We start from the raw sequence: 21,973 nt of genomic DNA on the forward strand, positions 1-21,973 counted from the left end.
AGTTCTTATTTTTAACAGTCTATCAGACATATTGTCCATTTTCACTGCAGTCTGCTTTGCACTGATATTAAGAGGCAACATAGATGTAACCTGACTGAAAAAGTGGGAAGATAATTTGCCAAGATCCAAATGTCAGCTCTGGTTCACTGAAATCTAGAATCAGGGTTCTTTAAAAGGTGGAGTAAATTTGCATTTCTTTTCTGGGCCTTCATCAAGCAGAGTTCATTTAGATCTAACAGAACAGCTCCATGTTTTGTATTTAGTGAGTGATGGGAATACCTCAATGAAAAAGAAATCGTTTCAGAATACCCAATATGTGTAGTCTTTAGAAAGAATAGTCTAAAAAATAGTATGAACAATAAAAGCTTTAAGGAAAATTTTATTAAATAGAAAATAAATGCATAGCAATTTAATGGTGATGTTTCAGAGTTATCCTAGATAACAATATTGGCAAAGGCTTAATTTTCCTTTTGAATTCCATTTGTGCAGTTTTTAAAAAAAGCAAAGGCTCTGTACAGCAGTGCTGTGGAGCCTGCTGCTGGATGGCAGAGTGCAGAGAAAGCACTCTCAGAATAGCAGCTGAATCCATGAATAGTTTTTCTCCTTTACATCTTGGTTTAGCATGACATCATAAAATGCTTTTTTAACAGCTGTTATTTTGGAAAAATATTAGTTTTCCAGCCGTCTCCTCTCTTGGTCTGCATTTCAGTAATTTGTTGCTTATGAGAAGGTTGACGTCAGGTATTGAATAGTGTCTGAAGGTTTATAATATCATTTGATGCTTTTCCTGGAAGCACAATCAGTGTGTTGGGGCTTTTTCAATTGTAAAGTAATAAAGGCTTCTCTCTTTCACTATTAAACTTAGGGGAAAACATTGTGGACAAAATGAAAGGAAATATGCCCCTCCACCCTAAAAAAGCCTTGAAACACATCTGCAGAGGAACTGTTAAATGTATCTGAATATGCCCTCCACTTCCCTTCCTCTCAAAATGTTTGTACCGTGCTGGTAGGTGGCAGCAAATGACTTTCCATAACTTAAGGGAGGGAAGTGACCTCAGAACTGAAAAAACAGCTGTGAAAATTTAAAAAAGCATCTGGGCTCCCTCACAGGCCCAGCAGAAGAGCCATTTTGAGCAGAGTATGCAGGCACATATAACTTCATGGATTCAGACTGCATTTCTCCCTCCCTAGAGAGGAGAGTTGGAGGGCATTAGGAGCTTCTGTAAATGGCTCCAGAGGTACCAGGACTGTGTAAAGCATGTGAACCTGAGTAGGTGTGACTGTGCAAAGTTTTTGCTTTGTTTCCTCAAAAGTTTTGGCTTTGTTTCCTCAGTTGTGGCATGACAGAGAATGACTCAATAGAGTGTATTTTTTCTTTTGTGGTACAGAAAGATGACAATCAACTGGACTTTTTCCTGTCCTGCTTTTAGGATCTCACAGATTTACATTGTCCTTGTTCATTCACAATCTGAGGGAGGTGAATAATTTTCAAACAGAAAAGTAAAACTGATTTGCCATGTCATCAACAGAGTAAGTGATACTACAAAATCACAGTACAAAGACAAAAGTTCTGTAAAAGTGACTGATGCTCTAATATTGTCTGGATGCCTCTCATGCAATACTTTTGTGCACAGCTGATTTGCTCAGTTCAGCTTTCTTGCTCTCATATGACCTAAGTTCCTGCTTTAAAAATATTCCCATCATTGATCTTAGCCCTTTAATAAGAGACATTGTTTATGAAGTACAGCCACATGATTCTGCAGAACCCAAATACTGCTCTACACCAATGGGTGTAAGATATACAACACTGAGAAAAAAAATCCAACTGGAGTAGTGTGGTAGAGCATGACAATACAGTTAATTACAGAACTATTAATTGGGACTTACTTATTAAATCATGAATGTAATAAAATTGATTCATTTGGATTTTTCAAAATCAGCTAAAATACATAGAGAAAACACTAAATATTTCACACAGAAGCAATTTCATATAAAATTTCTGTAAAAAAATGGTGTCTGTGTATTTGGAACAAGCAATTCTTTGAAAAGCAGACAGACTGAAGCCAGGCTGCCTACAGATTTCTGCATCTCAGCTGGTATTTCTTTTTTCACCTGAGTTTACTCTCTTTTCTGTAAATCTATGCAGTCTCATATTGAGATTTGACTGAATTTGTACACTGGCTTTAAAGATGATTTAGACATGCACTAAGTCTATCAGTGTGTCCAAGATGCACCAGTTTTGCTTTCTTTGGAAGTAAGGCTGAAAGAGCACGATCAGGGAAATTAGGAAACAGTCTAATGACATGCTTTTGGTGGTTGAGTGGTTTCAACTACATGAACAGAAAAAGATGAGGTTACCACCTGTTAATTGCTACTGGAAATTACAGTGGGACCTTTATACTCGCTTTAGATCTGAATGAAGTTAAAGTAGTGATGACTACAGCTAAAATCAGGTTTTTAGAAATACCTAGGTGTCATAGCACGCTATCTTGTGATCTGAGCAGCAAAATACAAAGAAAAAAAATCTTACAGATTCCCGAGATTATGACTGATTTGTTAGATTATTTTAAATAGCATTATTTGCTTACTGTATAAAATATTTTATCAGCAAAAGGCACTTGTTATTTCACAAATACAATAATTTGATTGCAGAAAATATCAAATAACTAAATGTGTTATAAAGATGCTTGAGATGGAGCATGATGAAATCTGGGGAATCAAGAAAACTAGAATGCACAATCAGAAAAAGCACAGATGCCATGTAGGGAGTAGTGCTCCTTCAGCATTTGGCAAATCTTTATTAGTCTCGTAATGAGAACTTTGGTTTGGCTTTGGTTTTCTTCAAACTTCTAAAAAGCAAAATTCGCAGTATTTAACTTGCTTTCAGTGTTAAAGAGAAAATGAACAAGCTGGTTTCCAATTATTTAACTAAGGTGCTTGCAATACTGCATGTGAGTACTATGACACAGCAGGTACTTCCTCTGGAACAGGACTGCGGTCTGACCCGGATGGTTCTGGGGACAGCCGGCGGTAGAATCTGTGACCCTCAGAATCTGTGTTGACATAGACATAACCCACAGCATCTGGATTGAGTCCTGGGCAGACCTCTGGCTTCTTTGGCGTATATTCAGTGCGATACAAAGTTTCATCTTTAAAAGGAACTCCAGTAGGTACAACCTCTATAGGTTTGAAACTTTGAGGTGGATTGGCTTGATGAGGTATGTAATGGGACCTGAATGTAGTTAAACTAGCAAATTTTCCTGTGGGCTTTTGAATTTCCTCTTCTTTCTTAATAGGCCCTCGTGGACAAACTCTCCAGGGTTGATAGTCTTCTTTTGTAGTAGTCTTCCCTTGAAAAGGGCCAGTGTTTTTTCTTCCAGGAGCTGGTTTCATGGGGGCTCTAGGAGCAACCTTGTGTTTAATGTAATCCAGACGGTTTGAGGACTTGAGGTCCATCTTGTCTGTGGGTGGAACGTACTCTCTTGGTTTGTGGAACTCGGGCACGGTGACCAAATACGGCTGATAGCGATCCTGGAATTCAGTGGTTCCTTTAAAAGGATCATCAGATCCATGTTTTTGACTTTCAGGCTTGCAGCTTTTTGCTCGTTCCCCAGGCATCCCTTTAAAATCTCTCTGGTGGGTTGTGAGATCTTCAAAGGGTTGGTCACTTGGCTTGTACTCTTCCCTTGGCCTGACGAACAAGGGCCCCAACTCATGGACGACGTACGCCGTGCGATGGATGGTGTTGCCATCAAAAGGCCCCTCTGGCAGCTTGCTGTCACAAGGTTTGCAGCTTGGGGGGGGATTGGGCTGCTTGGGGATGTAGTCATCTTGAAACGTGGAAGGATTTCCAAACCTCTCCGAAGGTGGCTCGTAGTCACGCACCAACTTACAGGATTCTGTTCTTTGACTTTTCCATAACCTGTAGTGATCTGTAAGGCAAAACCAAAATTCCACCACACAGGTGTTATTACTTAAAACCAGTCCTTTAAAATGAAGACCAAGTCTTCTGGTATTAAATCTTGCAAAACAAGGAAAATGGATGTAAGTGAAAATGATAATTTTATCTGCATGTTTGTGATCTGATGAAACTGCCTTCTATTATAGTGTGATTTATTAGTGATAAAAACAGACCCCCAAAATTGTACCTGATGCCCTATTTTGACTTTTTGCTCAACAGAAACTATACAGAAAATAGCCTTATACATGCTTTAAATACAATATCTTCCATTTTACTTAGATTTAGTACCTTTGCACTGACCATTATAATAGAATAATTTGTGCCAAGACAGATCATTACTGGGATGATGTATATGTACGCTATACTGTACACAAGCAGAAGCCTAAACTCCACTTTTGACCTACTCTGTGGAAAAATAAGTGACATGAACTAAAACTACCTGAAAAATACACCACACCTTAATTTCCATCCAGTTTTGCCTGGATAGCCCAACCAGGTGCATGTTGGAATTTCCTTGTAGCTGACCAAACCTCAGAGAGGGCTTTTAGCTTAGAAGCAATAGGTCTCCCCTCAACAACGAGAGCACTGAATGTTTTAGGGCATCATCACCTGCTTCCTAGTATGTTTTACTCCCTGTCCCAAACCAACAAATCCAGTTTCCAACAGAGGTAATTCCAATGCTACCTTCATCTGGGTTATTTCCCTTTCTGTAGGGGGCAGAATTATTACCTCGGTAGGTTGGGATGGTATCCACTTTGGCATCTGAAGTGTGTTTCCTCTCTCGAGGCCTTGCCAATGTCACTGGTCCTACTTTATGAGGATTGTAATCTCTCTGGTAAATGGTTCCCAGGTCAATCTTCCCCGACTTTGGTCTATATTCTTCTTGTTGCCGAAAAGGTCTCGTAACAATTTCATATGGTAAATAATCAGACCTGAATTGGGGAAAAGAAAACACTGGTCAAAAAATCTTTTCTTCCTTCTGAAGCCACTTCTCTATTTTTCCACTATTTGGAAAAATAACAAAATGTTTACTCTGAAAAATCTATCAGACACCACATGTTGGAGGGATAGCACAAAGGAGAGAAAACCACAGTACATAAATCTAGGGTCTCTGATGCATTATAGAGTCTTTACTCAAAGGTAGATGGTGGAGTACGTTTTTTAACACTCTGAGTCCCATTCACGGTTTAACGATATTATTTAAAGTGTCTGAAAGGCGACTTACAAAGTTCTTATAATTTTGCAAAGAAATGATCAGAAAGCAGAAGCAGAGCAAAGCTCAAATTACTACAAGTGGTAGTAGCATTTACTGATTGCATGAGGAGAATGGAATATAATCAGAAACAGCATTTCACTGTTTTTGTATGAGCACATTACATTAAAAGGATGTCTTTTACATATGTGGGTGTTTAAATAGACCATACAAGCACATGAGCAGTCTGCAGAATAGCATATGGCCTTTCTATTTATGTCTCTTTTTTTTTTTGATAAACAAAGAAATTTCACCAGATACACTCATAGCTTAAAAGAAAAACAATAATAATGGAAAAAGTAAACGTTGATGCTGCTGACACATCACTAACAATGAATGAGTGATTTTTTTTCTAATTCTTTGAAAGATGCTCTTTAATTCTGTAAGCTTAAAATCAGAGTCTGTGCAGAGATAGGACAGATATACTGAACCCCTTTACAGTTTGCTTTCTTAAAGCTAATAGTTTTCTTAAAACTAATAATCTGAATTGAAAAAATCAGTAAAAGAATTCCTGTACTTTTTTCTTAAGATTTCATTATCTTGGATTCTACATATATATTACAGAAAATTCCCCAGCTCACCAGGTTTTCCATAAGACCTAAATTTCTGAACAGGCTGAAAACAAGACAAAAATTTTTAATTCTCTTTACAGGTTAAAGGCTGCTGTAAAGAATGCAAATCTTGCTGAATACATGTTTTGCTATTTTTTATAACCTTTTTGTGGTAACTGTATTTCTAGACTCAACATTTATATTTTAAATATGCAAAAAGTGCAAAGGATGCAATGACTGCATTTTGAGAAGATTGCAATACGATACTTAAAAAACAAAGAATGAAAAACTTAACAGACTAATTCTAAAACACGGTTTGAAAATATTTACTTGAACGTTGTGGTGCCGTCCATTCTCGCCTTATCCTCTTGGACCTCTGGTTTTGGCTTACAGCTCTCAGGAGGGCAGATGTTGCCATAGCCAGGGTAGTTCTCCACATACTCAGTTTTGTGGCTCAGTTTCACTCCATCATCATAAATCTTTGTGGGTCTGTGGCAGCAGCGGTGGCGTCTGGGTCAAACACATCAGAGCAGAGAATTTTGAATCGTTTCATTTAAGAGGGAAACCCATATTCTGTCTATTGGGAGTGAATAACAAATGGGGAAGATTGAACAATGTCAGTAGTTTTTGTTTAAAATCTTTTCTGAGTGATAAAACCACAAAATACTGTGCTGATGGCACAGGTCCCAGAGCACATCATGCTAATACAGTAATAAAAGCACTATCAGCTGGGACTTAGTCCTTGGTGCAGAATACAAAGCATGGACAGAGTTGATCTCAGTTCTCTAAGTGGTGCTAGCACCAAGATGCACTTTCCTCTTGTCTGTTTAATGATATTCCTCCTTTTATTTGGAAAAGTAACTAACCAAACTTCATTTCCTGTCTCATATAGTCTCTTTTTTACTGCTATTACTTTATTGCTTGTCTTTTTATTTCTGTACATCTCACCTATTTTCACCACTACTGATTAACACTTTTTGATTAAAATTTTATGGTAACTGTATGTGCCCTTCTAGTGCTGTGCAGGCCATTTATAAATTTTCAACTCTTTTTTTCCTCGACAGACTGACTAAATTCTCTATCCAAAACACATGTTTATTTGAAAGTAATGACATCTCTTTTTCTTAATAGGTTTTATTTCAATTCCTCCCGCTTCTCATTGATGCTTATATCAATGACACCATTGTGGAAAAAAGGGAGGTATAATGGGACGTATATAATGACAATTCCTTATTTATGCCTTGTTGTTTTCAATCAATGATCCATAAAATTAAAATTTAAATGTTATTGTTTTGAAAATCTTGTTGTATTAGTTCTAATTTGCACAATGCACATCTCTGGCTGACCTCAAGGAAATACATAATGACAGGTTTTCCTCCTACTTATGGCTGACAACTTGCAATGCAAAGGGAAAAAACAATAATTTTTTTTTCAAATGAACAAGTATTGTAAAATTCTGTGATGAAAAGTTAATTATCTAAACCCCAAGAAGGGGAAAATTGTACAGCTCTTAGTAAATACAAATAAATTCAAGCTTCAGGAAGCTAGATATCCAAAGAACATTTCAAAGGTCTGCAGAGAATTTTAGCTAGCACTGAACACCAGAAAGGAAAATAATAAATTAAAGCAAGGTAAAATAGAATACAGAAACAGATATTAAGGACTCCTGCTGGGAAAATGAAAAAATGAAAATGAAAAAAACACAGAAAGAAGTTCTTGGAGACAGGAGATCCTAAAGCTGGTATTAGTTTGTGCTGCCTGATTTTGCCAGCTCAGTAGTTTAAAAAATGAGAAATAAAGTAGCCCTATCTAAGAACTCAGATCCTTTCAAAGCCTCTGGTGTTTACTCCTTTTCAATCAAGTAAATTAACAATTGAGAGACCTTTTCAAAACACAGCAGGAAAGAAAAAAGGAAGAAGAGGGAAAGAACAGGAAAGGTAGGAAAACAAGGAGGTAAGTGTGTGCTATTTCTCACTACAGTGTTTGCCTGTCATTACATTTGTCATGAAATTCACTTTCACCTCAGTAATGTTTTTTTCAGCAAGTACAAACAGCACATACTGTGTCACATAGCATCTAATAGTAACAGCTAAGCAGAAAAAAAAGACATTGAATGGATGGTTTGAAAGCTGGTTGAAATACAGGTTATCAATTTATAATGTTCTTCATGGATTTTTTGGCATACAATTCAAAGGAGTTGGAAACAAACATTATCCATCTGCAAAAACTTCACTTTGACCATCTTCAGTTTGTCATAAGCTGGTCCAGAAGACCAAGCACCAACACCTTCTGTGTTCTGGAGTCACCATTTTTAAGACTTAATTCTGAATATTTTTAAGCAATGTTGTGAGTATATCCTGTGTATTGCAGAATGGACATGCTATGAACTGAAATAGATACTAGAAAAGTAATTACCTGTAGCTCTTGGTAAATACAAAACAGGGGTGAATGCAATCTACTCTTATCTTTTCAAGGAAAGAGATGGTTGGAATTTTATTTGAATTAATTTTTGATCCAAAAATGTCCTTTAAACCACTCATTTCTAGTGTATAAAATAATTCTGAACACTCTAACTGCACTAAATTACTTGGAATCAGATGATATTGTTGAGGAAGTTCCTACATCCTACTCTGTGTGGTGAAAGTGCTTTCAGTCAGCCTGAAGATGTAAAATTAGCTTGTGAATTTGACTTGGAGAAGAGATTGGGGTTTTTTTGGTTAACTGATAAATCTGCTTTAGGAAGTTGTTAAATTTAGAAAGTTGTCCAATTTCTAAACTCAAACTTTTCATTTAGATAATTTTATAAAAATAATTATATAAGGCATCACAATGCTAGGAATCATCAGAAAATACAGATTACAGCTCTGATACAGGAAATATGTTGCTTAGAGTTTGGCCTGCACTCTTTGAGACATTGTTTATTTTTAATTTCTTCCTTTTATTTATCTTAATTTCCACCCCAGAGTTACTGATAATTCAAATGGATTTGGTGAGAATATCCCTTTTTCCATGCCTGACTGGCAATGCTTTGATGGATTACTATTCTTTCCCTTCTTGTGGGAGACTATCTTGTGTCTTGCATAAGGTTTCTTGCATAAGGAACAGAATCTCAGCTAAATAAAAGTGACAGTACATCAGCTCTCTTGTGCCAAATGCTCTTGTTCTGGTTTAGTAGAATGCTGATTATTTTAACTTATTTCAGGCCTGGCATACATACCTTTTTTTTTATATACAATGCTAGCAAGACCCTTGAAATTCTAACACAAAGCATTTTCCTCCCAGAGAACTAGGCTAATAATGGGGAAAACTTAGTATTTGTAGTAATAGAAAACTTACTACCCCTCTACAAACACAGCTCAAAGCTTTTATTTTTAATTTCTTTTTAATTTTGCCAGTGCACACACTATGGTCTGGAAGACAGAAATAATGGATGGACGTTGTTTTGTCACCTACTTTCCTGTTCTTGACAGGAGATCTGGTAGTTTTTACTGGGTTTGTATTTATATGTGGTCAGTATGATGGCTTCAGTGTCCCATATTTTAGAGAAATCTTTTGTTTTAACTTTCATTTATTCAGGAATATAGATTTTTATGATAATGATAACAAAAGGGCAAGAAATGGGGGAAGTTGACAGACTGAGAAGGAGATAAAGCAGTAGTTTATTTTTGTGTCTCAAAACAACTTTTATGCTTTTGTAGGCTGTGAGTATCTTTTGAAGCAGACTAATACTATTTTTGAGTGCAGAAAGTTCATCTACCACACAGGTTTTATTCTTCTTTGGAAGCCAGACTTAACATCCTGAATTTGAGAAAGCAGAACGAAGTTCTGTCTTACTGGCTTTGCTCCCCTGTAAGTTTTTTCAGTGTTTTTTAAATTCTGCTGATAGGTGAGATTGCTTCCTTCTATTTTATTATTTAGAATTAAGCAGTAATTATAACTCCATAAAATTTCCTGTAGATAGTTAAATGATAATGTCTACAAAACATCAGATATTTATAGTTGCTTTGAAGTCTCTGCTAAGCTGTGTATGCATTCCAGTGTCCAGGTAACACTGCCAAGAGACCAAGCAGCCTTCCCCTGAAAACAGAAACTCTGTACACTGAAGCAAACACAATGTGCTGCCTAAACCAATAATGGCTTAAGCTTTTATTGACTGTAAAAACTTCAGTGAGGTTTATTTTAAACCACAAGCTTTATGCATATTTAATTCAATTATTCATATTATTGAAGTCAGTTTTTGGATTGAGAATTTTTGGTTGAGTTGAAGCTCATTTTGTGCTGTCTCATTGTGTTATCTCACCATCTTTGTACTTGAGCCCGAGCCAGGTTTGTTATCTCATCATGAAAACAAAGTGTTCCAACTCTTCACTAATCTAGGACTTAAGAAACAAATTTATGGGGCAAAATTCACCATAGGCTTGGCCAAAAAGAACATGAGGAGCTTTACTCAGTGTCTGCCTCACACCTCTGTCTACAGAGAACAAAAAAAGTGGCTGATGAACAGACAGACAGACTTCCCACACAGAAACACATGGACGGGGCCTGCTCTGCAGCCCTTGATATGAAACTTGTGGGTCGTGGTGCACTTTGCAACCATGGGGTTTGCTCTATACTTCCATCAACACTGAGCACACCTCTGTGATCTTATGATGAATGTTCTTGTATGTAGTTGTTAGATTTTTTTTTTTAGTATGAAGTGAATTTTTGAATCCTAGGGTGATTATTTTTGTGAATTTTTTTAAAAAGTAGACAGAGAAGAAATTGAAAATATTAACAGTTGTGACTCCAACCTGTAAATTTATATCTGAATTTGGAAAGGTCCAAGTCCCCTGTTATCCTGTAATAGTAATTTTCCATAAAAAATTGCCTACTGTACCCTCTTGTGCCAGCCTCCCTGGGTCAAAGAGGCTACAGGATAATGATGAACTGTTTGTCTCTCTATGGGAGCATGGAACATAAAGCGAAGTGGTGAGTGCTATTGGATGTGATGGCAGGAGGGCAGATAGATTAAATCTCTTTCAAGGGCTGCAGTGCTGGCACATGTTTCTGACAAGGCTGCCAGAATTCTTCCAGAGGTTCTTTGGTGTAGTCCTTGAATGGGAGCTGGCTCTGGTTTCTGGAAAAGTCTGATTCTGATTTAGTCTGGGTGGCTTTTGAAGACTGTCTCCATTCTGTTATATTTTAGTCCATTTAAGACCTTCTTTTACCCTTACCTGATTTAAATGTAAATACACTACTTGACTTTTACTGAGAACATGCTTATACTTGGGTCCTACTCCCCAGTGGCCCAGGGTGCTGCTCATGTTATCAATGAGGTTGGAAAAGGCCTCTGAGATTATCAGATCCAACCTGTGACCAAACACCACCATGACAACCAGACGATGGCACTGAGTGCCACATCCAGCTCTCCTAAAACACCCCAAGGGACGTGGGCAGCCCATTCCAATGCCCAACCAGCCTTTCTGTGAGGACATTCTTTCTAATGTCCAGGATAAAGCTCTTCTGGAGCCAGCCTGAGGCTGTGTCCTCTCGTCCTGTCACTGGTTGTGTGGGAGAAGAGGCTGAGCCCCGATCTCCTGCAGAGGGTGAAGGAGCCTCCTTTTCTCCGGCTGAAGACTCCTGGCTCTGTCAGCCACTCCTTGTAACACTTGTGCTCCAGACCCTTCCCCTGATTGATCTGATTGACCTTTTTCCCTTCTCCGGACACGCTCCAGCACCTCAGTGACCTGAGAATGGCCTCGGTCCTGAGCTGAGAAGCCCAGAGGTGGACGCAGCACTCGAGCTGTGGCCTCAGCAGTGCTGAGTGCAGGGGATGGGCACTGTCCCGGCCCTGCTGGGCCCCCCGCTCCTGCCACAGCCCGGTGCCAAGGCACTCCTGGCTCACGGTGGCTCTCCTTCAGCTGCTGCTCCAGCACCCGGCTCCTTTTCTGCTGGCACTGCCCAGCCCCTGTGCCCCAGCCTGTGCAGCTGTGTGGGGCTGTTGTGACCCAGGGGCAGCACCCGGCCCTTGGCCTTGTTGAACCTTTTCCCACCGGCATCATTCCATGGGTGCAGCCTGTCCAGGTCGCTCTGCAGAGCCTTCCTACCCTGCCGCACACCGATAACGCTGCCGCCAGCTCGGTGTGGGTGCCGAGGGAGGGCGGCGCTGGCTGGCTCGGTGCCCGCCTCACTCACCCGCAGGAGCAGATCTCGCAGATGCAGCGCGGCGGCCCCATGCTCGGCCGCTCGGCCGGTAACCAGGGACGCCGCCGCGAGCGGCCCGGCGCCCGGCCCGCCCCGGCCCGGCTTCCGTCCGGCGTCACGGGGCGGACCCGGCAGCGGCCGAGCGGGGCGGGCGCGGCTTTCCGGGAGCGGCGGCGGAGCGGGCGCAGGTGCGTGTGCCCCGAGCCGGCAGGGCCCGGGCAGCGGGGCTGGCCCCGGCGCGGCCTTCGCCCCGCGGGCGAGCCGGAGGGCAGCGCTGTGCCCCGCCTGGCGTGGCCCCCGGGCAGCGCGGCCGTGCCCGCTCGCAGCGGCGGGAGGGGAAGGCGAAGCGGGGGAACCGTGAGGTTTGTGCCGCTGCGGACGGCTCGGTGTCCGCTGCCAGCACGAGCCTGAGGCGTGTTCAAAGCGCAGACACGGCCCCTGGTTCTGCCGGGTGTCCTCGCGGCGGGCAGGGTTCGTGACGCGCCCCACGTGTCCCGGAGCTTCTCTCAGGAGCGGCTCTGATCGCAGGTGGCGTCATTAAAAACCAAAGCCTTTCCTCAAGCTGACAGTGAAACACTTGGCTCTGTTCGCAGAATTAGTCAGCCATGGTGCTCACAAGCGTGGGGAAGATGGTTGGCCTCCAGAAGAAGGCGTCCGGCATCAGGAATATCTGTATATTGGCCCACGTGGATCACGGTATGGCAGGGGCTGGTGTCTGCTCCTCTTGTGTGTGGCTGAATGGTGGTGAGATACTTCGCTCGCTGTTCTAAAGTAGTAGGATTCTGTGCATTTAGCTTTAAACTGTCTTGAACACGATTCAGGAAAGTGAATCTGCTTTATGCACCTTTTTCTTGGCCCGATTCAGCTTGTCTTGCGTAAAAGAGCATCACACTATAATAATTTGAAATTGAATGAGTAGTTGAAATTGAATGAATAGTTGAAATTGAATGTTTGCTATGCTGGTGAATGTTGGTGTGAATTTAATATATGTTTGAGAGGCAGAATAATATTTTTCTATGTTTTCTTGATAGAACAAGTCTGTTATGTAGGTGGAAATATTAAGCACTTCTTTTAGAACGTAAACATTTTGTATAATTGCATGTTGTAGTGAGGTCCTCATGTACTGTTTGCTATTTCAACTGCTCTTCTGGTCATGACGGGTACATTTGCATCCACTCTTCAAAAATAAATTTGTGTGCATGTAACAGAAGTAATTTGATTTGTTTTTTGAAAGCTAATTTGTACTTTCCATGGCATTTTATAGTCTTTACTAACGTTGATATATTAGAATACTATTTGTAGCATCTTTTGCCATGGTTTGTATTCATTTAGTCAAAGTAACTAATTTTTCTTTTCAGGCAAAACCACTCTAGCTGATTGCCTTATATCTAGCAATGGAATAATCTCCAGCCGCTTGGCAGGAAAGGTAGAGTTACGCTGTCACTTTTAACACAATTCTGCTCTGTGCATGCTGGGATTGTAAGTTCTGCATCATTAAGGAAATTCCATCTATAGACTTGATAAACTTCATTTTCTCACCATCATACTCTGACAATTGATAAGTAAATTGTGAAGATGTTTCTACAGGCTTATTATTTTTTTCTTTTGTTTCTATACTCAGCTGAGATACCTCGACAGTAGGGAAGATGAGCAGGTCCGAGGAATAACAATGAAATCTAGTGCAATTTCACTGCACTTTGTGAAAGGTAAGTTGTGGATGTTGGCTTGGATAAATTTTAATATACATTTCTGTTAATTTTCCTCGTCTCTTCATTGTTGCGATTGTGATCTTCGTGTGGAACTTTTACTTTTGTGTTTCTCAGTGTTAGGCTGTAATTCTGCAGAGACTTAGGCAAGTAAGTCAGCCAAGATAATTGAGTTCCATCTCAGGGGCAGGAAAAACATTTTCAATCATATCTCTGAGTGGACGCCATGAGCATAGTTGCCTCATCTTTTATTTTAGATATAACTATGTATATTTTGATTTTAAGTCTTGAATCACTTAAAGGCAAGACCTTCTTTCAAAAAGACACAAATTTTAGTACAGTCTTACTTCTTTGTTGAGATACCTATTACACTGTCCTGTAAAGGTTTTTATAGTGTAGTTAGTGTCAGGGCATTAAAAAATCATAGCTGAAGCAGTATAACTGGGTGGCTGGAAGAAATATCTCTGAAAACTGTTCTGAAATATTAATTTGTTTGATCCTAGGTGATCAGGAGTATCTGATCAATTTAATAGACTCCCCAGGGCACGTGGATTTTTCTTCAGAAGTATCTACTGCTGTCCGACTCTGTGATGGTTGCATCATAGTGGTGGATGCTGTTGAAGGAGTCTGTCCACAGGTGAAATAAAGTGTATTAAGTAGAGAAAGAGGGAAGTAAGCAAAGTCTGAAGTGGGTTATATAGGAATAAAAGATGAGCTGTCCAAGAAGCTTTACAAAATTTTTAATAAATGACAATACAATTGAGCTGTTAAAGCGAGTAGTAAAAATAATAGTTTTGCTGAAAAATGGAACAGTGCTGGCTAATGGGTGTAGAGAAGCAGGGTTGAAACAGTGGGTATGCCATTTTGCAGGTGTAATGGAATATTTTGATGGAGAAATAATTGGATATATTTATGTGGGCTTTCAGGGTTTGAAAAAGAATACACAAAATAACGAGGTTGTTTTTTTCCATGCCTTACTTTTCTAGGTAGTTTGAGTTTTGTTATTTTGGGTGTTTTTGCCATGAAATCCCACCATTCTGCAGAATTCTTCAATAAATAACACTGTACATTGCACGAGTCAAACTTCTGGTTTGAGTGTCAGCCTGTCCTTTACTATGTTTATTAAATTTTAGAGTTATATTTGATTTTTTTTAAAACATTCTGTATTTTTGGTGCTGTCAGGCTTTCTGTAATGGGTTTTTAAAAACTCTTTCCTTGTCAGACTCAGGCAGTTCTGCGGCAGGCATGGCTGGAAAATATCCGTCCCGTCCTGGTGATTAACAAAATCGACCGCTTGATTGTGGAGCTGAAGCTCACCCCTCAGGAAGCATATTTGCACCTTAAGAATATCTTAGAACAGGTATTTGTGCTGAGGTGTCATTTCACACAGCAGATTTTGTGGCACTGTATAGCATCCAGTCTGATTTTTGACACTGAGGTGCATCTTATTCCTGATTTGTTTTGAGGTTCATTCAGAATGCTGGAGAAAAGGGTACTAAATGCCTCTTGACAGGTCATCAGGAAAAGTGTTCATTTTTAGAAGTATTATGCTGAATGTTTTGTTCTTCTCTTAAATTGCTTAAACTTACTGGAGGTAGACTGTTCCTGATACTGATGGATTTATGTAGGAATAATGTTGTTTCATCTTTAGAATTGTAGTTTAAGTTGCCCTCAAAACTTCTTTCCCACCCAGGCTCACTTGGGAGCCTTTATCTGCCTGGTTTCCCTTTGCCCTCTGTTGTTTGCTTTGTTGGCAGAAACAATTTCCTATTTCACCATTCCTTGTTCTGAGAGACAGAATGTGTTACATGTGATACTTTGATTCTGCCCTGGTGTGATTGACTTGGAAACTTCAGGGTGTTTATGTCAAAACATAAACTCCTGTGGTCTTCAAATGTGTAGAATTAGGTGTGTTTTAATTGCCAAATCAATCACAGGCATGCTAGCTTGTTGACACAGCTTCTCTTTTTATGTTTTCAAGGGTGGGAAAATTACATTTTAATTGCAAGGGTTGTGAAAGAGTGAATGAATCTGAGGGTGTTTTTATATATCTTTCTCTAGATCAATGCAGTCACTGGAACACTTTTTACCTCCAAAGTGTTAGAAGAAAGAGCTGAAAAAGAAACAGAAAGTGAAACCCTTTCAGATACCTCACCAGGAGACCAAATTTATGACTGGAGTACTGGATTGGAAGACACTGATGATTCACATCTCTATTTTTCACCAGAACATGGAAATGTGGTGTTTGCCAGTGCAATTGATGGCTGGGGTTTTGGGTAAGTTTGAAATTTAATTACTGACCTTTTTTTTAAATTGATTACTGCTATTAATCTCAAGTGTTTCAGGTGCCTCATGTTTCTAAAGAGGTTTGTTAGATTCTTCTGCGATCTGCAGCTGTGTATAAATTACCTGAGTGACAGGGATCCCTGTTTCACTTACCCAGGAGCTTCTGAGCCCACGGTGGGCTCCAGCCTGGCCTGGTAAACAAACATTATTTTCTAACTTGCTGCTGTTGGATAGACTGTAGCAGGCAAGGGCAGGGGCTGGTTCAGGGGCGCTCTGCTGGGTGGGGAGGGCAGCAAGGTTTGAGCAGTGCCCGTGTTCTGGTCGCTGGCCACGAGGTGGAGGCGTTGTCTTCATCCTGAAATTGTAATTACAGGGCTAGCTCGGGTGTGACACAGGGAATTACTGAGTAGTGCAGAGCCCTTACAGAAAATCATCTGCAGGATTTTAAATCTAAGTGAGACTGTAAATAAGATGCCATGCATAGTTTGTTGTCCAACACAAGCAGCTCTTGTCCCTTCAGAGGGAAGGGAAAATAAAGTGGGCTGTTTTAGGGTAATTATCTTTCAAGCCTTTTGTTTCTTCTGATGAACTGTCAGGCCCTGGCTCTGATAAATCATATATAATGGAGAGGGTAAAAAAGAACATTTTTCTTAATTACTTTAAAGAGGTTCTTCTGGACTGCCAGCTACAGTACTGTGCTGAAATATGGATCAGTGGAGCTTTTTCTTAATTATGGAAAATCTTGACTGCTGTTTTTTGGTTGTGGGTTCTTTTCCTGAAGGTATTAGCAGAAAAAAATTAACTTATTAGGCACTGCCAGCCTCATCCAATGTGGTAAGTATGTATGCTTTTCTCATAATTCTGAAGTGTTGAAAAATGCCATTAATATATATGTAGGAGCTGCTGGCACAAGAATCCTGAAAGTTCTTCCTGAATTGAGAGCTTAGGTGGTTTCTGAAAAAGAAATCTCTTTGGGCTTAGTTCAGAACTCACAGCTTATGTATTGCTGGCATGGACAGGTCCTTTTCTTAGCTGTGTAAAAACTTAAGAATTCTCAATTTCAAAGAAAAGGTTATCAGATAGCACTGTTCTGTAAACAGGATTGTTATGTGTATTTTTTTTTTCTGCATGCACAGGGAGCAAATATGTGGAAATATTTTTTATTATTGCTCATAGAACATTTTCAGCAAGGAAAGCCTAGAATGTTCAGGACTCCCTCTCTGGGCTAAGCAGGCTGCTTTTGTTAACTCATGGGGACTGCTGGCTTTATTACATAGTTATGGCATTACAGTTCTGTATAGTTTTCTTGGGTTTACTCATTATTAAGTAATGATTCAAACAACAAGAATTTTCATAAGTGGTTAATTAAAAATAATTACCACCATCTGATAGCTGAAGTGTGACTCAAAACAGTGCTTGGTTTTTAACATCATCTATTCTGGTCCCAGACCATAGTTAATTGTGTCATGGGAAGTCTTTCAAAGTGTAAGTTCAAGAGTCATCACTAATGTATTTATAAGGTTTGTGTTATGCTTTTGAGTTTTTGATGAGGGGATAGTACACAAATGTTTATTTCAAGTAAAGCCTTGAAGCTGACTTGAAACAAAACAGACCTATTCCAATACTGTTGATGTTTTTGATCTGTTATGACTAAATATTTTTACAGGTGTAAATGTTAAACAATGTGAACTGAAGACAATTGGAAAAGTGGGAGTAAAACAAGGATCTGAGATTTTTGTCTGATTTTCACATAAGCTGTTGCTGTAAAAAACATTACACTTCCATCAAAATATGTTTTCTTTGCTTTCAGAATTGAACATTTTGCCAAACTGTACAGCCAAAAAATTGGAATCAAGCCTGCAGTACTTCTGAAGACTTTATGGGGAGATTATTATCTAAATACAAAAGCAAAGAAGATAATGAAAGGTGATCAGGTATGGAGGGTGTCAAAAATATAACCTGATTTTTATTTTGGAGTTCACTTTTTTCCCCCTGATTTTAGTTCCTCATAGTGTGTTCTGAACCTTGACCTCAGTGCCTGTTGACTCAGTGTTACTAGAGGTATAAAGTCACCAGGACAGCCTTCAACAACTCTTGGAGCATAGAACATTCCAAAAGTGACCACTCAAATACTGCATGGAGGAAATCTCATCTACCAGTGCTCAGTAAATAAGGGACACTGCAGCTTCAAGGTTCAGCATCAAGTGAAACACACAAGATGAAAGGAAGATTAACAGTGTAGAAACAAGAGTAGTGACTGTCCTTTGTGAAGAGCTCTTCCGGAGCTAATGGTTTAGGATATTCACATTTAGCTCAGGATTTAGGATTTAAAAAACCTTTTTTTGTAGGGAGTTTCCACTGGATGCTGTACTGAAGCCCTGGTCTGAAAACTACACTTTTCTAGCATTAAACATTTCCACCATTAAAAGTTAAGGGAGGAGAGAGTAGTTTCCTTATTTTCATGTAATCATGATTTTTTTTCCCTGTTTGCATGGGTGATGATTAATAGTTATAAAAGGGCTGATAAGCAGGCTCAAGGTAGTCATGTGCCATATTTATCAGGTTCTTTTTCTGAAATTGAAACCCTTGTCCTCCACTTTTAAATTTCATGTTTATTTTGTGCCTTATACCATTCTTACAAGACAGACTTCTTGATTTTGAATAAAGGTTTTACATGTTCCTAATGAAAAGTGCAGTCATAAGCCTACTGAAAAAGTGAGGAATTGATGATAATGAGCTGTTTTTATCTTCTACCAGTCAAAAGGAAAGAAACCTTTGTTTGTGCAGCTGGTGCTGGACAACATTTGGAGTCTGTATGAGGCTGTTATGAAAAGGTGAGAACATCTATAAAATTTTCATGGCATCTCTTTCCTTGTGCTTTGGTGATTTTTTTAAAATACTCAGGAATAATAGATGCTGGTTATATATTGCTTCTGTGGATTTTTGATGTATTTATTATTTTTCTTACAGAGACAAAGAAAAAATAGAAAAGATAGTTACCTCTTTGGGACTGAGAATCGGTGCTCGGGAGTCACGGCATGCAGACCCAAAAGTTCATCTGAATGCCATTTGTAGCCAGTGGCTACCAATATCTGATGCAGTCCTCTGTATCCTTAAAAAATTCAATTTTTTTTTTCTATTGTCAGTTCTCAGACTTCCGAGTGTGCTCACATATTTCACTGTGTGATTATAACTTGGTTTTGTTTTTTTTTTAATGTCTGTGCCTAAGCTACCTGGACCTATCTTCTTGCTTATAACATTACAAATTGCATAGCTACCATTATTTTTACATTTCTGCCAACTTTGTGCTTTTGCACATCTTATTTTTAGGAGACAGAGTTATGAAACTGGAGGTAATTCAATGATACACTTTCATTATGTAGTTTTATATTGAAGTTTTAGTGGTTTTCCTGGAGTAGAAACTGATCTCCTGTTTATAGTAGTGTTATAGGTCTTCCATCCAGGAAGCTCTGTAGATATCTGGGGTTATGTTTTAGGCATAAAATTTATTAATTCAAAATCAGCCTTTGCTGTTTGTCAGCTGTGCCCATTGTTTATGATAAGACATGTATTATATTATGGTAGATGTGCACAAATTATTGATGTGTAAATACTAACTACTTCTGTAAATCTTGCCCCAGTTGTGCTGTTTTCAGCTTCCCAGCTGCACTTAGGGTGGGCCAGCCCTCCTTAACTCTGTCCCTGGTAAATGGCAAAAAATTGTTGCTGACCTGAGAGGGGCCTGAATGTACTGTGACAACAGAGCTGGATTTTGGTTCTGCTGCTGCTGGCAGTTAGTGCATGGGGCTCAATTAAAGAAGCATTGAAAACATTTGTGTTGTTGCTGGTTGCATTCAGTAAGAAAATACAAATATGTATCCTTAACACAATGTGATTTAGCCATGGTGTGTAATAAAATTCCCAGTCCTCTGGAAATCACTGCAGAGAGAGTGGAGAAGCTGATGTGTGTTGGAGCAAGAACATTTGATTCTTTGCCACCAGAAACTCAGGAACTGAAAAGTGGTGAGTAGGTGTTCTCCCATTAACATGAAGGTTGTTTCTGGCCTGGTGGTTTTGTTTGGATTGTAAGATATGTAGTAATCTACATGTGAATGTATAAATACTCTACTTCCAGTAACGTTGTTGATGTCTATCATTGACATGTCATAGTTTTATGGCCATGCCATCCCGTATATTCCTGGATTTTTCAACTTAAGCTGCAGATGATGTAAAGTCCAGGACTCTTACACTGGGAGTTCTACAAGAATAGAAGGTTAATACTTGTTTTTAGTTCTGAACTGTGAAGTCATTATGTAATTGAGAATTGAATATTTTGCAAACTTGTGTATTAAAATCATTAATTTTTAGCCAGCAGTGGTTTGAATTTGGATTTAATTTTTGCAGGTGTATTGATTAGCTTTTTAGTAAATGATTATTAATCATAGCACAGTGTTTAAAAGAGAGCTTCAAGAAATCTAAGAGGATGAGATATCAAATGTCAATTAAAAATGAAATGTGAATGTCAAATTGACAGGCTGTTAGGAATTGTTTCCCAGGGGTGAAAACTGGCTTTTCATCCTTTATTGAACATTTAGAAACATGGTATTCTCCAGACAGTATTCAATACTGTGTTAGTGTAAATTAATTGGAAGAAATTTGCCTCTGTGAACTTTAGATCTTATTGCTCTTGGTTATGGGCAAGTAGTGGACTTCCACAGTTATTGAGTATTTTGCTAATTTTTAGTAGTAGTCTCGTGCTTTTGTTTGCCTTAGCTCTGTGTTCTTTTCATATTTCAGATAAAAGGGAGAAGTGTAGAAGATGATTCAGTTTCTATGTTAGAAGTTTTGAATGGTATTGCCTGGTTTGAATTTCATGTGTTTCAAGTTGGATGGAAAAAATGGTTAATGGGAATTTCCTATGTATGGAATGGGTTTTGTGTGAATCACCTTTTGAGGAATATCTGTTCTTGCAGTGAAGTTGTGTTAGGATTTTCTGAGCATCTGGGCATTTGCAGGATTTCCTCCTTTAGTCTGAAAGGAAGGAGAATACTTTGAGGTACTGAATAAATAGTGTTCAGTCTTAATCCTGTGCTGCTCTCTGGTTTCCATTGTGATCTAAATCAGCCTGTAAACTCAAGTTGTTTAATTTGGGGTATATGTATTTTTTATCAAGAGTTCTATTTTTGAAGTTTTGTTCATTTTATTGTGAAACACACTTTAAGATACATGCAGTGTTATCAAATGATTAGTCCAGAGAAATTTTCTACTTTTCCTTGTTGGTTTGTCCTTAGCATATGATCTATTGAAACTGGAAATAAACAGTAATGCCTACAAAATTAATGTAAAGTCATAGCTTTGCCCATACTTTTAGGGAAAATGTGAAAATAACTTGTGTTTATGTTTTGTTTCAGCTTTTATGAAATGCAGTAGTGAAGGAACAGCCCCAGTTATTGTGTTTGTTTCCAAAATGTTTCCTGTTGATGCAAAGGCATTGCCACAGAATAAACCAAGGTAGGAAAATGTAACATTTTACTTAGTTATTTCTGGGGGGAAAAAATTATGTTGAAGGCATGAATAAGTTGGTTTAGACCTGAGAAAATAATTAATGAATTCTTGAAATGCAGTCAAGTGTTTTCTGCTATTAAAGATTTTCTGAATGAGCTCAGGAGGTGATTTGTTTAATCATGGTAGTTTTAGAAGATACAGCAGATCTGTTGGAGAATAGTACTGTTGTCCAAAGGTGTCATCCTAATGCATGCAGTGTGAAGCAGTTTCAGGATGTCTGGTTGAAATGATGGAGTTGTGAAACTTCCTTGGTTTTTCAGCAAGGTCGTGTTGGCATGATCATAGCAGCTTGTGTTTGTACCGAGGAATACTTCCCATTAAACTGGGGATAACAGCTCAGTGATCATCCTGTCCATTGCAGCAGCAAAATAAAATAGGTTGGTTAAAGTAGTCCAGATCTTGACTGACTTTTTACAGTGATCTGAAGGGCATTAATGCCCTTTCAAAGATTATTTTTCTGGGAGGTTTG

At 39.0% G+C, this 21,973-nt stretch overlaps 2 protein-coding genes across 2 annotated transcripts in view; one reads left to right on the forward strand and one right to left on the reverse strand.

Annotated features, from left to right (window-relative positions):
* Positions 1-361: 361 nt before the first annotated feature.
* On the reverse strand, positions 362-12,009 carry SAXO2 (stabilizer of axonemal microtubules 2). The gene is made up of 4 exons (XM_036389309.1): positions 11,939-12,009; positions 6,095-6,274; positions 4,691-4,893; positions 362-3,932 (listed from the first exon to the last, which is right to left on the reverse strand). The coding sequence occupies exons 1-4, from the start codon at positions 11,977-11,979 to the stop codon at positions 2,959-2,961; spliced, it is 1,398 nt and encodes a 465-aa protein (XP_036245202.1). The 5' UTR covers positions 11,980-12,009; the 3' UTR covers positions 362-2,958.
* Positions 12,010-12,090: 81 nt separating this feature from the next.
* The window catches only part of EFL1 (elongation factor like GTPase 1), a 63,364-nt gene continuing 53,481 nt past the window's right edge, over positions 12,091-21,973 (forward strand). Inside the window, exons 1-12 of the mRNA XM_036389612.2 lie at positions 12,091-12,135; positions 12,541-12,643; positions 13,306-13,373; positions 13,569-13,653; positions 14,157-14,290; positions 14,876-15,013; positions 15,715-15,929; positions 17,750-17,873; positions 18,697-18,773; positions 18,910-19,046; positions 19,840-19,962; positions 21,351-21,450. Of these exons, the coding sequence (XP_036245505.1) occupies positions 12,553-12,643; positions 13,306-13,373; positions 13,569-13,653; positions 14,157-14,290; positions 14,876-15,013; positions 15,715-15,929; positions 17,750-17,873; positions 18,697-18,773; positions 18,910-19,046; positions 19,840-19,962; positions 21,351-21,450 (1,292 nt within the window). The 5' untranslated portion in view covers positions 12,091-12,135; positions 12,541-12,552. The remainder of the gene's footprint in view (positions 12,136-12,540; positions 12,644-13,305; positions 13,374-13,568; positions 13,654-14,156; positions 14,291-14,875; positions 15,014-15,714; positions 15,930-17,749; positions 17,874-18,696; positions 18,774-18,909; positions 19,047-19,839; positions 19,963-21,350; positions 21,451-21,973) is intronic.

Source organism: Molothrus ater, chromosome 13 (assembly GCF_012460135.2).
Source record: "Molothrus ater isolate BHLD 08-10-18 breed brown headed cowbird chromosome 13, BPBGC_Mater_1.1, whole genome shotgun sequence".
Lineage (NCBI taxonomy): Eukaryota > Metazoa > Chordata > Aves > Passeriformes > Icteridae > Molothrus > Molothrus ater.